The sequence below is a fragment of the Takifugu flavidus genome, chromosome 1, assembly GCF_003711565.1.
Source record: "Takifugu flavidus isolate HTHZ2018 chromosome 1, ASM371156v2, whole genome shotgun sequence".
In the NCBI taxonomy this organism is placed as follows: domain Eukaryota; kingdom Metazoa; phylum Chordata; class Actinopteri; order Tetraodontiformes; family Tetraodontidae; genus Takifugu; species Takifugu flavidus.
In genome coordinates, this window is record NC_079520.1 from 18,105,748 (window position 1) to 18,120,317 (window position 14,570).

General features: G+C 44.7%; 1 protein-coding gene across 4 annotated transcripts in view; it reads left to right on the forward strand.

Annotated features, from left to right (window-relative positions):
• bahcc1b (BAH domain and coiled-coil containing 1b) overlaps positions 1 to 14,570 on the forward strand; it is a 51,129-nt gene that overhangs the window by 21,680 nt on the left and 14,879 nt on the right. For all 4 annotated transcript variants that reach the window (XM_057034513.1, XM_057034523.1, XM_057034504.1 and 1 more), the window contains exons 3-11: positions 2,360 to 2,497; positions 5,904 to 6,014; positions 6,164 to 8,158; positions 8,292 to 8,403; positions 8,956 to 9,149; positions 9,300 to 9,440; positions 10,347 to 10,534; positions 11,040 to 11,424; positions 12,370 to 13,302. In XM_057034513.1, the coding sequence (XP_056890493.1) occupies positions 2,360 to 2,497; positions 5,904 to 6,014; positions 6,164 to 8,158; positions 8,292 to 8,403; positions 8,956 to 9,149; positions 9,300 to 9,440; positions 10,347 to 10,534; positions 11,040 to 11,424; positions 12,370 to 13,302 (4,197 nt within the window). The remainder of the gene's footprint in view (positions 1 to 2,359; positions 2,498 to 5,903; positions 6,015 to 6,163; positions 8,159 to 8,291; positions 8,404 to 8,955; positions 9,150 to 9,299; positions 9,441 to 10,346; positions 10,535 to 11,039; positions 11,425 to 12,369; positions 13,303 to 14,570) is intronic.

Consider the following 14,570-nt stretch of genomic DNA (forward strand, 5'->3'; position numbering starts at 1 on the left):
ACTGATTGGCAGACAGTTGAATGCACTTGTGGTTGTGGTTGTCGGGGCGCCGGGCTGTGGTTTAGGTGACGGTGTTGTGCACGTGAGCGTGCGTGTTGGTGTGTGAGAGCCAAACGTGGACTGTTGTGGTTGTGGTAATTGTCTGATGCGAAGCAGCATTTATGGGTAACGACCCAACCCACTCCTCTCTCTCTCTCTCTCTCTCTCTCTCTCTCTCTCCATCCAGTGACTAATTACCTGAATCCCCGTGGATTTGTTTCCTCGTTCCTCTACAACCTGCGAGGGTTGTTCTGCTAAATGAGAGCATGTTGATAAGTAGAAATGCATTCAAAGATGGCCAAGCTGAGCCTGTTCGCTCAGTTTGTTGAAACTGTAACAGGATGAGTGTGAGCAGTTGAGACTTGTCGGACTACTGTTGTTGCCTCAGTCTTTGCGTCACAGTTCTTGCTCTTGAACTTTATGGGTTTAGGAGGAAGGACTTCACAGTTTGTTGGTTACTGGAAAGATTCAGACTCACCAGATGATGAGAGCAATAATATTAAACAGGCAAAGGTGATGGATGTTTACACATGTTACAGTTGGCAAATTGTTGTGTTCTGACCCTCAGGTTGCTTCAATTACAGTTGCACATGGGATAAAATAAAACATGTTTTTACACAGGAGGGATGTCATGTCAGATCATGGAAAATAACTTTCTTCCTTTCCTTTAATGCCTGCTGGTGTTATTTTCCTTTTTAACATCAAGGCAAACCATCTTTTTGACATCTGGCCAAAACATCACTGCAACCACTGCATTTGTCAGTACTTCCTGTATTATTTGTGTCATGTGTTTAGGAAAAAGCATGTATAAAATAGCTTTAGGTTAAGTTGAGCTCATATTTGCAGTATTTTTAATGGAAACCAATTTTGTGTTGCTATAATTCCTCATTCAAAAACATTCAACGTGTTGGCTTTGATGTTCTGCAGTGTTTTCTACAAATAAACCAAGCAACAGTTCACTTCCTGTTTACAGTAGTATGGGATAGGCCAACGCAAGGTGGAAGGATCCTGGATGTGAAAACACGTTGTTTGGAAAAGCAAGTCACGCTAAAGTCTGATACTTTTGTTTTAGCTAAGTAAAACAGATTCTTTTAGCAGGTTTACAGGAAAATCTGCACTTGCATGAAAACATTTGATCCAAAGATCTTGAAAAACTTAAGAAAGGGATCCATCACAGAATGTGATTGTAGGTTTTTTTGTTTGTTTGTTTTAGGATGCTTTTACATGGACGTTTTAGAAATGTTTAAAGCTCAAAGAATATCAAAGTAAAGGTAAACCGAGCCATTATCCTTGCTAACTGGTGCAAGATCCAGAAATACTCTTTTTATGAAAACCTTTGAAAATGTTTCATATATATACACAAATCCAAATCCTAGACATATGTTTCCAGGCTCTAGGATTTTAAATACCACTAAGACTGCGCTGGGAGCATGTTTGAAGGAATTCAGAGAGGAGGGAGAATTTCAGACATGGCGGAAGTCTTTCCAGTTCCTCTCTTACCTCGGCATCCCTCATTCAAATAAAAAAAAAAGGACGAAAATGAAAAATATGAACAACCACCAGTTTCAAATGCTCTTAGAAATACATATTTATCTCGTGGAAATTTCTGGAACAAAATGGCAGCCATTTTGGAGTTTTCAAAAATGAATAAGGGTCTGCTCTATTAGGGTTGGCAGAGAATTACCAGCAAACCAGTATGGATACTAGGAGAACCCTGACCTGAACCCGTGACAGGAGCTTCATTAATGCCATCGGGACACTTATCTTTAATGCACTAGCGTGGATAAGATCAAGCCCACAATCAAAAATCAACAACGTATGTGACAGTTTGTCAGTAAATACAGTCAAAGTAAACATAATGTCAACAATGGATTAGTTGCTGGAAAAGTGAAGGCAGTTATTGCTTCAGGAATAGTCTGGGGGGTGCAGTGCTTTGGGCCAGAGGTGGGCAGAGTTTCCCATCGTAGCATAAACTGAATGGCTGCAGAGGTAATCTGGCTCACATTAAGACTGACGTTCTCTAATTCCATAATATAGACAATGCACTGCAGATTCTATACGACTTGGTTTCTTCATTGGAGCTCTGGCTGCACTCGTCCACAGCTGGTTTATATGTCTATATAATTGTATAACAATAGATTTATTATTGTTTAATCCAGAAAGACAGACATCACATGATCATGACAATTGTGGTCTAATGATTTTCTCTGGGTTTGATATGGAAGAATACAAACATCAACCACCTTCTGCTTCCTTGCTTCTGTAAAATGTACCGTTTTAATCAGTGGACATCTCTAACCTTCAGTCTCTGTGTTTTCAGGCGCCTCATTCATGGGTTCCTTCCTGGCCAGCAGTACCCCTCACCCCTCGGGACCTGCTGCATCCCCCTCCTCCCCCTCCTACAGGGCTGGACCACATTCAAGGGCTTCCCCTATCTGGTTCCCCCATTCACATGAAGGTAACACACACACACACACACACACACACACACACACACACACACACAAATGCACGTGTAGCCTGTGCTTGGCTCTCTGGTTAATCCAAGGTCTTGGTTTGGGATTAGGTTGAGATGGCGCCATTAAGTGGTTTAACCGACATTGAGCCGTGGCCAAACTTGCACAGCAGTGATGTGTCAGATGATGCTACTTATAGAAGCACACACACGCTCTCACTTTCCTGACCCTGTGTGTCATCAACCGCGTGGCTTTGTGTTTAGATCTTTTAGAGTTTGAGTTTTCTAGTTCAAATCTGCAGTGGCGTTCCACTTTCAAAAGTGATGCACAACCAAAACCTCATCCTCTTGACCCATAAACACAAAATATACACATGCTCCCAATATTAAAAACATAAGATCATTATTAGCAGCAATTCGACTTTAGTTTCACCTTCTTTCCTTCAATCATCACACAGTTTAGGGCTAAGTATTAAATTTCTCACGCACACTTGCGCGCACACACACACACACACACACACACATATGTGTGTGTGTGTGTGTGTGTGTGTGAGAGAGAGTGAAATTTAAAGCCCCATTTTCATCCTCTCCCTCCCCACAGCACCTCCTCCCTCTGACCACAGCCCCACCCTCGGGGCCCCATTTGCTAACCAACCTCTAACGGCCCCTTCCTGATCAGACACACACACACACACATACACACACACACACACACAGAAATGTGCGCATCCACATGCATCATGTCCTCCTTTGACTGTTAACTGTTTGTGGTCAAAATGTGAGCTCTGCTAACTTATCTGTCCCTTTCAGGTACGTCTGCTCGTTTGTGTGTGTGTGTGTGTGTGTGTGGGGGGGGGGGGGGTTATAGGAATTCTCATTTGACAGCAAGATGGGTGAAGAGGTAACCTCTGAAATCTTTGACAGTAAAACAGCTTCCGCCACAGGCTATTATGAGTCTAACTGAAAAAACGGTCTGAATCTGAATTTCACGCCTCACCGGTCTTCCACAAAATGTGTACAAGGAAATAACAATTGGTAGCGATGCCGCCATGAGACAAATCTAAGCTGTTGTGCTCGAAATAAATGCTTTTACCGGGAATGTTAATTTAACATATCTGGATGCGCATTATAAAACAATGCTGATAAATGCAGGTGTAATTAACTTTAAGACTTTCTGGTCACATACTGTTTTAGCAAGGTACGCTAACTGCATCTGAATTGCAGTTTCCAATGCAGTTATTAGCTGTACTGCGACACATTAATCCTGTTCCTAACAATGTGTACAAAGAATAATTTAATTTCCAAACTTCCAGCTCTTAGACCACTGCGGCCAAAAGCCTCAGATCTAAGCTGAACTAACAGGAGCTTTATTACAGAGAAATGTAGCCTGATACAACTCAGAGCTTGAGAGGAGACAAGAGTTCTGTTTGTACAATGGCCTCATTTGCAGCTCATAGAGCGATAAATAGCAACAGTTAAGCCCTCAAAATAAGCGCTAATGTCACCCGCAGCGACTCCGTTAAATCAGATTCATAGAACAAGTGGAAGGCAGGACTTCATCGCGAAAGCAAGAGAGAGCAGCTGTGCTGAAACCAGAACAAGAGTGTGTGTGTGTGTGTGTGTGTGTGTGTGTGTGTGTGTGTGTGCATGAATTCATGTTTTTTTTACATCAAAGCTGAGCAGCCGCACAGGAAAAACACACACATAAACACACACGCTTACACACACTCACTCACCCACACACACTCACACACACACACACATGCACACACACTACAAATGATTGTTTTTAAGAATTCAAGCCAGGGAGCTCCAGTAGGCTCTTTGCCAGTTGGCCATGGTCCAGAGAGTGAAGCGTAGCCAGCACAGAGAAAAGAAACCTGGCTGACACACGCTCTCACACACACACACACACACACACACACACACACACACACACACACAGAGACATGCACCAACACACACACACTTATTCCCTCAATCGAGTCGCGCATTCTATGTTTTTTTGTCCTTGTTTTTTCGTCTCTGCTCGTGTGTCCTCACTCCTCTCCTTACCTCCCTTCTTCTCATCTCATCCATCTCAAAGCTTTCCACTTCCCTTTTACTTCCTCCTTCATCTTCGACCCAACCCAACCCCCCTCCCCTCTCTGCCGTACTCATACATACAGCCATCTAAACGCACACTTTCCTCTTCATACACTGTCCAGCAGCAGGACCAGATTGGAGGATTATTATATTGACAGCACTGTTTTCTTAATTTCAGTACTTTTGATGTCTTTATGTCTCTTTATCATTCACAATCATACCCACAACACACATTCACCATTACCTTTTTGTCTTTGTTCCTTTTTTATTCATTTATTTTATCTCCCTGTTCAGTTTTATCACTCATCATTACCCAGGGGATTGGCTTTAGATGGCTGATAGAGCCTTTTGGCTAATTGTCACCATTTAGATTCACTGGTTGTTAAGCATTCAGAGTAATCACAAAACCTCACTCACTCTCACACAGATACATACCAGGAGTCCTGCAGCTACACTTTAGCCTGAAAAAACACACACATGCATACACATACTGGGAGCAGCGAGGGGGTGTTGGTGGTTTTGCTGTGCGACTGTGGAATGCGTAGGATGAGTTTTTATGAAGTGCTGTTTACTTTGGCCACCACCGTTAAACTTTTAACGGCTGCCAATTAACGGGCCGGCAAGGACACTCTGTGGGGCATGAAACCAGCTGCTGGGGAACACACATACACTAATGTTCACACATACACACACATGCGCAACACACAAACCACACTGTCCAAGTCTTTTGGTCCTATAATATAGAACCCCTCCCACACATACAGTCTATTGCACATAAACGCGCATGTGTATAGTCTTTATTTTTGTACCATCCTGCCACAACAAGTAGAATCACATGCACGTGCATACTAAATCTAATTCCTCAACATCCACCAAGAGCTCCTCTCTCTGGTGCAGTTCAATGTCCTTGAAGATGAAGAACAGAGTGGAACGACCACTCACCTCCCAATGACCTCCTTGGAGGACTCAGTGTGTGTGCGTGTTTGAGTTGGGGGCTGGTTATGATTCCTCACAGAATTTGCCTATGGTTTGAGAAAATGTGTTTTGTCAAAGACAAAATTCCATTCAGTTAAATGCTGCAAACTCTTGGCAGTGGCTACGGGCTGTGGTTTTTGTCACCACTTTGTTCACTCTAAATAATGTCAACTCATGTGGCATGTTTGTGTAAAAGTGCATTTATGGTGAAAGTAGCAGTAACTGGACACATTTTTTCTGTTGTCCAAAATGGCCCCATTTCATGAAAGATTGTAGAGGTAAACAGTTTGTTAAGACGGCTGCTGAGTGTCAGTGTAAGAATTCTGTTTTTGCTCTCTCCCTCTGGCAGGGTACTCCAGCTATTCAGGAAGTCTTGCTTCTCCCTTTCTCCCCATTAGTCCCCTGGACCACCACAGCAATGGTCTCTATGGGCAACATCACTTCTACGAGACTCAAAAAGGTACGTGTTAATGCATGCGTAAAACTCTATATCACCAATCCTGAGATTGTCTCACGGTTATACATGTAGCCAATAGTCCTGACTATTTAATAATTGTTTTAACTTAAGGCACAAACCATGAGACATAAAGTGTTGTGCTTTTCTCACAGATCACTTCTACCTGAGAGGCCTACCTCCCCAACCCCCTCTGCTTACAACCGCATGTAGCCTTCCTCCCTTGTCCAGGACAACCCCTGGCCACCCTCTTGGCACTTGCAGCCGAGAGACCGACTGTGGGGGAGGAGTTGGGAGGAGCATAAAAGATGCAAGTGAGAAAGGGGCTTCATCTGCATCCAAAGTGAAGGAGCGATCCAGTAGCAAGGAGCGACATCAGGAGAGCAAAGACAAACAGCACCAGCTTCTCTATCCTCTTCAGACAAACCCTGTTTCAACTCCATCTGGGCACCTACCACAAGTTTACCCCCACCCTCGCCACCCGCTCCTTCATCATCTTGCGCCACAGAGCAGGGAAGACGACCATAGACATTCTCTGGAAAGACACAAAGAGTACAGAGACAGCGACTCAGGCAGTCAGGAAACAAAGCACATGAGTGCCTGCAAACTGTCCAGCGGTGCAATGTCAGACACCGATTCTGGAGGAAAAGGAGGAGTACCTAGCAGCTGCGTTAGTGCTGGTGGTGGTGTGAGCAGATCTCCATCTGGAGGTGGCAGAAGATGCTCCAAGGATGAACCCATAAATGGAGAGATGAGGATCAGTGAGTCCTTAACCTCTACCAGTGAATGTATAAGAAGAGGTGCCGCTGCAGTGACAGCCATCATGGCACCTCCAGCTCCACACTCTGTGGCCTCCTATGCCATGCCCCCTCCTCTCCCACCACCACCTCCTCCTGCTCCCCACGCGTTGCACATGGGTTCCACCGTAGCGGGAGGATGGCTACACCATGCACATCATCAATCTCGTCATGAGTTTTTCTGTCGCTCATCTCCACTTACACTAACACCCTCCAAAGATGCATCAACCACCCATGGAGGGTCTAACAAAGATGCAAAAATTGTCAGCCCAACCTACGTTCCTTCAGTTGGTCCACTGGGAGACCTAGCAGTCACTGACTGTCGTGGAGCTGGAGGAAGTGAAAAAAAGGCAGGAGAGAAAAATGGAGATGGCTGTTATGAAAGTTCTTCCCATCAACAACATATTAGTTGCCAGAAGAAGGACAAATCTCAGCCATACCAGCAGCAGCTGGGATATGGAAAGGCTGACAAACCTCCTGACTGGAGCCACCAGACTCAACACTTCCACAAACCCAGCTCCAATGTGAGATCTCAACCTGAACTGCGTTCCTGCAGCCTGGAAACACCTACAGCTGCCAGAGATGAGGCTTTGGACAGTGGTGGCTATCCCGCAATTTCACAAGAGTCTAAGGTGACACATCGGGGTAACGGACAGGTGACACCCAAAAACACCTCTCCTTTCAGGGACTCTTCCCAATCAGGTTCTGATCTGAATGGGATGGTTGGGTCTGGGACCAACAAGGAGGGACAAAAGGTCGCAAGGATACGGCATCAGCAACATAGCAATCATGGAACAAATGCAGAAGAAAGGGGTAGAGAAAGAGGTCAGGGAACCCCTGTATGGACTGCTCGGGGAAACTACCAGGATGACCAGAGAAAAATCTCCCATCATATTTCATCCAGCAATTTGGAAACAAGGTCCAACAATCGAGCTCCAAATGCTGACAACGACCAGACACATTCGCAACCTCCACCATTAACATCATCCCACACTGTTGAGGGTGAGGGCAGCGCAATGAAGAACCTAATGAATTACAGTTCCCAGCAACCCTTGCTGCTGCCACCACACCGGGGCCCCTTTGGGGGTCTTGGCTGCCTCAAGCAGAGTGGAGAGAGATCAGAGAAAGTGGACAAAGGAGGCACTCCAAAACAGTCGCTCCCCCCACGCAGGGGATCAGCTAATGAGGGAGAGAGGGGTGAGAGAGGTGGGAAAGATCTTGGCGAGACAGGTGAGGGAGAGGTGCGACAGCCTCCAGTTGGCATTGCAGTAGCAGTTGCCAGGCCCCCACATCGTTCCCCTGACAACACGGCTGGACACAGCAGACAGGGAAGGGTGCTGCCCAGCATGAAAGGTCAGAAGTCATTTATGCATCCATAAACCCAATTAGTGTTATTTCAGTGCTTTCACCTTTATGACGTGATCATTTGGAAGAGGCATTCTTGTTCAACACAAACAACAACTTTTGCCTGATCAATTTTATTCAGGGGTATCCAGGCCCGTGTATCCTCTCAGCCGAGAGGCAGAGGAGAGGAAAAGGATGACAGAGGACCAGATAAACCTTCATCACCTGGACAGAGAGCGAGAAATGATCCTCAGGTACACTTCATAAACACCATGGAAAACACACGCAGGAACATACGATCATAGGGACACACACACACACAAAGGGCTTCATCTTTTCATTTATCCTCACATCTGATAAGCTGCATTTCTTTTATTCTCTCTCTGAGGCTCTGCTTTTTCTTTCACTCTCATCCTCTCACTCCATTTACTCTTCTCACCCTTTGATGTGGTATTTCTGTAGGCCCCCACCCTCTCTCTCCTCCCTTTTCTTGCTTTCTTTCTAAAATGATATGTGGTGCATTAATGTTGTGGGGACTAATATGGATGTCTCTAAAGTATCAGACTCTTATTATGTAGTCATATTAAGGGAAGAAAACACATAATGAGAACTCATAGAGCAGGCACAAGATGATGGCTCTTCCTTGTTGCCATCATATTTTCTTTTCGTGATGATTATAATGGTAGTAGTGGTAATGAAGATGACAGGGACGAAGATAATGAACATAATGATGGTGATGGTGATGAAGGTCACAATATGAAGGGTAATCAAAGTAATGATGTAAGCTTACCCTACCATCATGGCAGAGAAAACAAAGATCGTGTGGAATTTGCAAGGATTCATCCCTCCAGTAGCTGCCACAGTGACCTGACCTCTCACCTCTTGGTACCTGGAGGTGCCAATCAGATCGGGGCAGACCCTACAGCACACACTCACTCAGCTCACCACCACTGGATGCAAAGAACAGGAAGTCCTTCTCTCTGGATGGGGCATTCGTATGGTGAGTAAGGCAGAGGGGGAGTCATTTTTAAAAATTAAATATGTATAACAAAACTTGTCTTTCAGTCAATATATGATTAAGGATGTTACTTTTTAATAGAACTTATACATTATTTTAAATGCAATTTTAAATTATGTTTCTTTATTTCAGGTCTGAGCCATGTGGGAATGAGCCCAGCCTTTCCACCGGGTCTGCCTAACTCTTTGCAGCCTGTCCTGGGATCACTCACCCAAGACCCAAACTCTACGCTGGTGGTACTTCCGACAGAGCCCCATCCTCATCATCACCTTGGTAGTCTAAGCATCTTTTTACAGCATTTTTTGCTCTTAGCCAGATCCTTGTTTCTGCCTACTTCTCATCTCCCTTTGTGCCACCAGAGCTGCCACCGTTGCTCTACCAGACTTTTAGTATCATTGGCTAATCATAATATAATGCTCAACTAAGTCTCTCTGTCAGCAGGGCTGTGTTTTATGGCTTTGTTAATGGGAGCTGTTATTCCATTGCCCTGCATGTGCCAAGCATTATGCAAACCTTAATCTGGCGCCCATCTTTTTGTGGTAGAACACTAGTGTGTTTTTAGATTTTACTTTGTGTGTGTAGGTGGACATCTGAAGTTAGCTGTGCTCAGGTTTGGATGGACATGAGACACTGCTCAATGTCTACACATCAGCCAATAAGAGAGAAAGTATTTGTGTGTGTGCATGCACATGGGTGTGTAAGTGCATGTGTGCATCAATGCGGCTTTGTAAACAGGCTGTGAAATTTAATTATCTCCCGCCTCCCTTGCTTCACTTCGTGGGAGTTCCTGCCGAGAGGGGAAGTGCATCCACTGAACCCTTCCCCTGGGAAACATTAGCCCACTCAGGCTAATCTCACAGAACAAAGGTTCCCAGTGACAAGGCAGCCAAGGAGGCATGTGTGTGTGTGTGTGTGTGTGTGTGTGTGTGTGTGTGTGTGTGTGTGTTTGTGTGTGAGAGTGCGTGTGAGCGTGAAAATAAAGGGAATGGATATAAAGCATTCAGGATTTATTGCATTTTTATGTTTAATGGTCAAATTGACTTAGAGTTCACATAAAAACTAGACAGTAATAAAAATCAAAATTCCACTGTGTCAGTGACCCTACTCACTATTTTAGTGCAAATTTTCTAATATTCAAACTGAAGGCAATTTTTGTGGCTTTCTCTCTGTTCCTTCCAGATGTTATGGAGCAGCCAGGCTTGTGGCCGCCTGTGTATGGAGGAAGAGGCCCCTCTTCTCATCTGCAGCATCACCCCGTCTACTCTCGTTCTTCATTCCTACAGCAACATGACCTGTACGCTCTGCAGCAGCACCAACAGCAGCAACAGCGAGCCATTGAACACATGCAGCAGCATTCTTTAGGACAGGTAGACCCAGTACTAATACAATTATTTGGAGTGAGAATTCCTCTGAAAATACCGTTTATGCACTGTGAGCAGGTGAGAAGTGGGGGAGTAAAGAACTACACAAAACCTTATTTTCCTATTCTGGGTAATCAGCGTTGAACTGTGTCACCGGGATTGCATATCACTCGGCACGGATTGCTTAATATTACACAAAAATTGTGTGCAAAATCATTCTTACAATAGTTATTTGATCATTTGACCTTTTTGGATTCACATGACGCTCTCACATTCTTTCATCCTTGCCTCCTGTGTTTTCTATTTGAAATTGTTTTAAAAAACCCAATTTGACGATCACCAAAGTATACAGACAGATAATATTGTCTCTATTGACACTGTTGTTGCCTGCACATAATATACATAATGTACCTGTTCATGTAATGTGTGGAGTAACTAATTGTGTGAATACAAGTAATAAGCACATTACTGTTACATTGTCACACCCACTTTTTTCTTGCATCTTTCACAGAGAAAACAGGAAAAACTCACTTCTATCATGACAGAGGATTCTCCTCACAACTCATACACACCCAGGACACCCTCCTCTTCCTCTTCTTCACCCGCCACCTCCTCTAACGTGGCCAAACCCTTCTCTCATACCCCTCCGCCGCCCAAGACACCTACACCTTCGCCAGGGATGTGTCCCAGCAGCCGCCAGTCACCCTGTTACCACTCCCCCTCCATGCGTCCACACCCACCAAACCCATTGACACCCACACCAAGCCCAGCGGCGGCAGCGCCACGCTCACCTGCACTTAGCCCTGCTCCTTCACATCTCTCTAAGGGGCTGGAAAGGAGCAGTGACAGAGGAGAAGGACAGCCCCCTCAGGACTTCCCTCAATCCTTAGAGCCAGGTGAGTGATCTATTAATGTGGTAAAAACCCAATAGAACACATTGTCAGATGGTAAAAAAATTTTAGAGAGTCAAAGGAAATAAGAAATCTAGAAATGGACAGAGACAAAGTATGGATTGATGGTGGTAAAGTAAAGTAGTGCTGATCACTGATCTTTGATTCTGCAGAAATTGCATAAAGGTGATCCTTAGCTCTGTGTGTCCTTGAGTATTTTTTTTGCAAGCTAAAGGGGGACACTGGGGAGGTCAGCCATTAAGGTCAAAAAAAGCATATGGGCTCTCAGTGTGTGTGTGTGTGTGTCTGACATACCAGCACTCACGTGTCTGTTCTTGCATGTGTGTCACAAAAGGAAGGTCACTGAAATCTTTGAAAAGACCTTCCCTTTCCTTTAGGGGTCCTTGAGAAGTACAGGTGGAAGGATACACATTCATCTGGTTGCGTTGTCAGGGTGCGGAGGGATACCATCAATAATAAGAACACAGCGTTGACAGGCCCAGTGCTGCAATCACTAGAAAATGGCAGGGTGTCATCAATATCTTAGATACACACACACACACACACACACACACACACACACACACACACACACACACACACACACACACACACACAGAGTGCAAATAATATTCACTACTGTAATACTACACTGTCTGTTTGTACCTCTTACCAGTAAAACTGACAGTATATTGAAAATGTGCACGTGGATTAAATACTTTATATTCCAGTGAAGAAAAATATGTACTGAATTTATTAAAATATTCTGGTTAAGTACAACTTTGTTATTTTTGTTTATTAAATCAAAGGTGACAAATAAAAAATGTTGAGGATCAAATTCTTTAATGTATGTTAATTATTTTTCAGAGTAAGATTTTGGTATATTATTCTTTGCAATTACGTTTTCATAACATTTGCTTTATTATTTTCACTTTTGTTTATTTGATCTAGATCTTCCACCTGTTTACACCTATCCTCCAATCGCCATGGGTTACAAGGATGGGCCTTCGCTGCCTGAAGCTCGATTGGCTGAACAAGCCACCATGGAGGTAGAGCCAACACAACCTGATGCCAAGGTCCTCCCAACCCAGTGTTGCATCCAACCTACCAGAGTTGAAGAGGGGAGAAGAGGAGAGAAAGAATGTGGACTCAAGATTGAAGTGGTAGCGTCCCAAATGGGCGATTCAGAAGACCAGAAGGAAGAAACGAGGCTGGAAGCCAATGGATGCTCCATCTCTGAGCCTGAAAGTGAAGTTTCTGGATTATCGCCATGCCCTTCCTCAGCTTCAGTCCCAGATCCAGGCTGCATGGTCACAGCCACAGGCCAACCCCAAAAAGTAGATCTCTCTCTGGCTTTCCTGGGCCAGAAGAGCCTGGAGGAGCCTCAACAATCCAAAGAGCAAGATTCTGAGATAACAAAGGAGGACAGTGAGGAGGATCAACCAGAGAAAAACAGGCCTTTGCAACCCGAATGTACTGCTTGTGTCCCTTTGGAGTCAGCCGAGGAGGATAAACAGGCGGAAGAGAGTGAGGGAAATGACGAAGAGAATGTGGAAGTGGTTGAGAATGAGGAGCAAAAGGGGCGGAGTGGGACAAGTCCAGAACAGCACTTAACGGAGCTAACTTCTAACTCTCCCGCTCCTGCTCCCCCCTCTGATCCCCCACTCTCTCCCGTGCCAAGCACATCAGCTCAGCTGCAAGGGGCCTACATGTGGAGCCTGGAGCTTCTGATTGCTGCAGCGCTGTGTGCTACCAGGGATGCCTTATACCCCCCAGCACCTCCCGCTCAGGCACCGAGCCCGAAACCTCACCATGGTATGGAAATACTGGGAGAGGTGGCAGAGCTGGAGATCCAACAGAGGAGCAAAGATAATGACGGCGAAGGTGAAATTCCTTTCAACATTAAAGTAAAATCACTGTAAAGTAAAAATATAAAAATATTCATACACCAACATAGACACACACACACATGCACACACGGTACCAAATGTGTCCCTCAGGCTCTTGTGTCTTGTTTTGCTAATTAGACCCTTTCCTTTAAAACACCTCTCCTGTAAATGCTCCTATTTTCCTCTTGTCCCTAAGAGAGATGCTGTTTTTATTTATTCCCACATCTGTGTGTGTGTGTGTGTGTGTGTGTGTGGCTGTGAGTTGCTCTTTGTGTAAGCTCTTAAGTAATCCCAGATGAATCCCCGCTCTCCTCCATCAGTGTCGATGTGTCTCTACCAGGCTGCCTGTTCCCTGCCTGCATCTACTCCTCCGTCTTTGTTACCCCCCACCGCCTCACCTTTCTTTTCTCTTTTTTTATCAAACCAATGTAATCACGTGTGTAAATCCTGCCTCTGCAAGCCTTGTTGATGGAATTAATAAATGCAAAAATCATAAGTCGCTTTGCAGCTGTCTATGCATGCATGTGTACAGGAGCGAGAAACAGGGTGTACACTTGTTTACGGGCGTGCACATGGTTAGCATGTGTAATAAGTGTGAAATCAATAAGTCCTGTTGTGGCGTGGAAAACACTCTCTAAATTGCAACACATTTATTTAAAAAACGATTCGGCTGCTCTGCATGGAATGTTATTAATACTGCTGATGGCACTTTTGTCATCCAGAATGTGTTTTGGGAGATGAAACCGATCGCAGACAGATGCATTTATGCCACCTCTTGACACAGAAGGATATGTCAGCGTTCTCTGGAGATTGCAATTACAGATTAAGGAATCAAGAGAGGCTCGCCCCTCTAGTAGGAATTAGCACCATTACTCCTGTAAACAGACAGCTGATCTGTGAGTCATGTTATCTTCTATTCCTTCACATTTTTTAATATTGAAATTCCATCTGAGCGCTCTTCCATAATGGCTTCTAGTCTTGGCTAGACTCATATCAGTTGCACTGGTTTTTAATTTTCCTCCATTGTTTTTGTTGTTGCCTGTGAAATCCCCTGTGCTGCCTCTTATTACACCCCCCACCCCCACCCCAACATTAGAGACAAGCATGCCGTTAATACTGTGCAAAGATGTGCGGCTGATGGTGAGCAGTACTGCGGAAGGTGGCTATTGATTGTGACCATCCTCCGGGATACTAAACTAGGGCCAGTGATGTCAGCGGTGATGTCATCCTGTCAGGGTAACCAGAGCGTGCCATTGGCTCGCA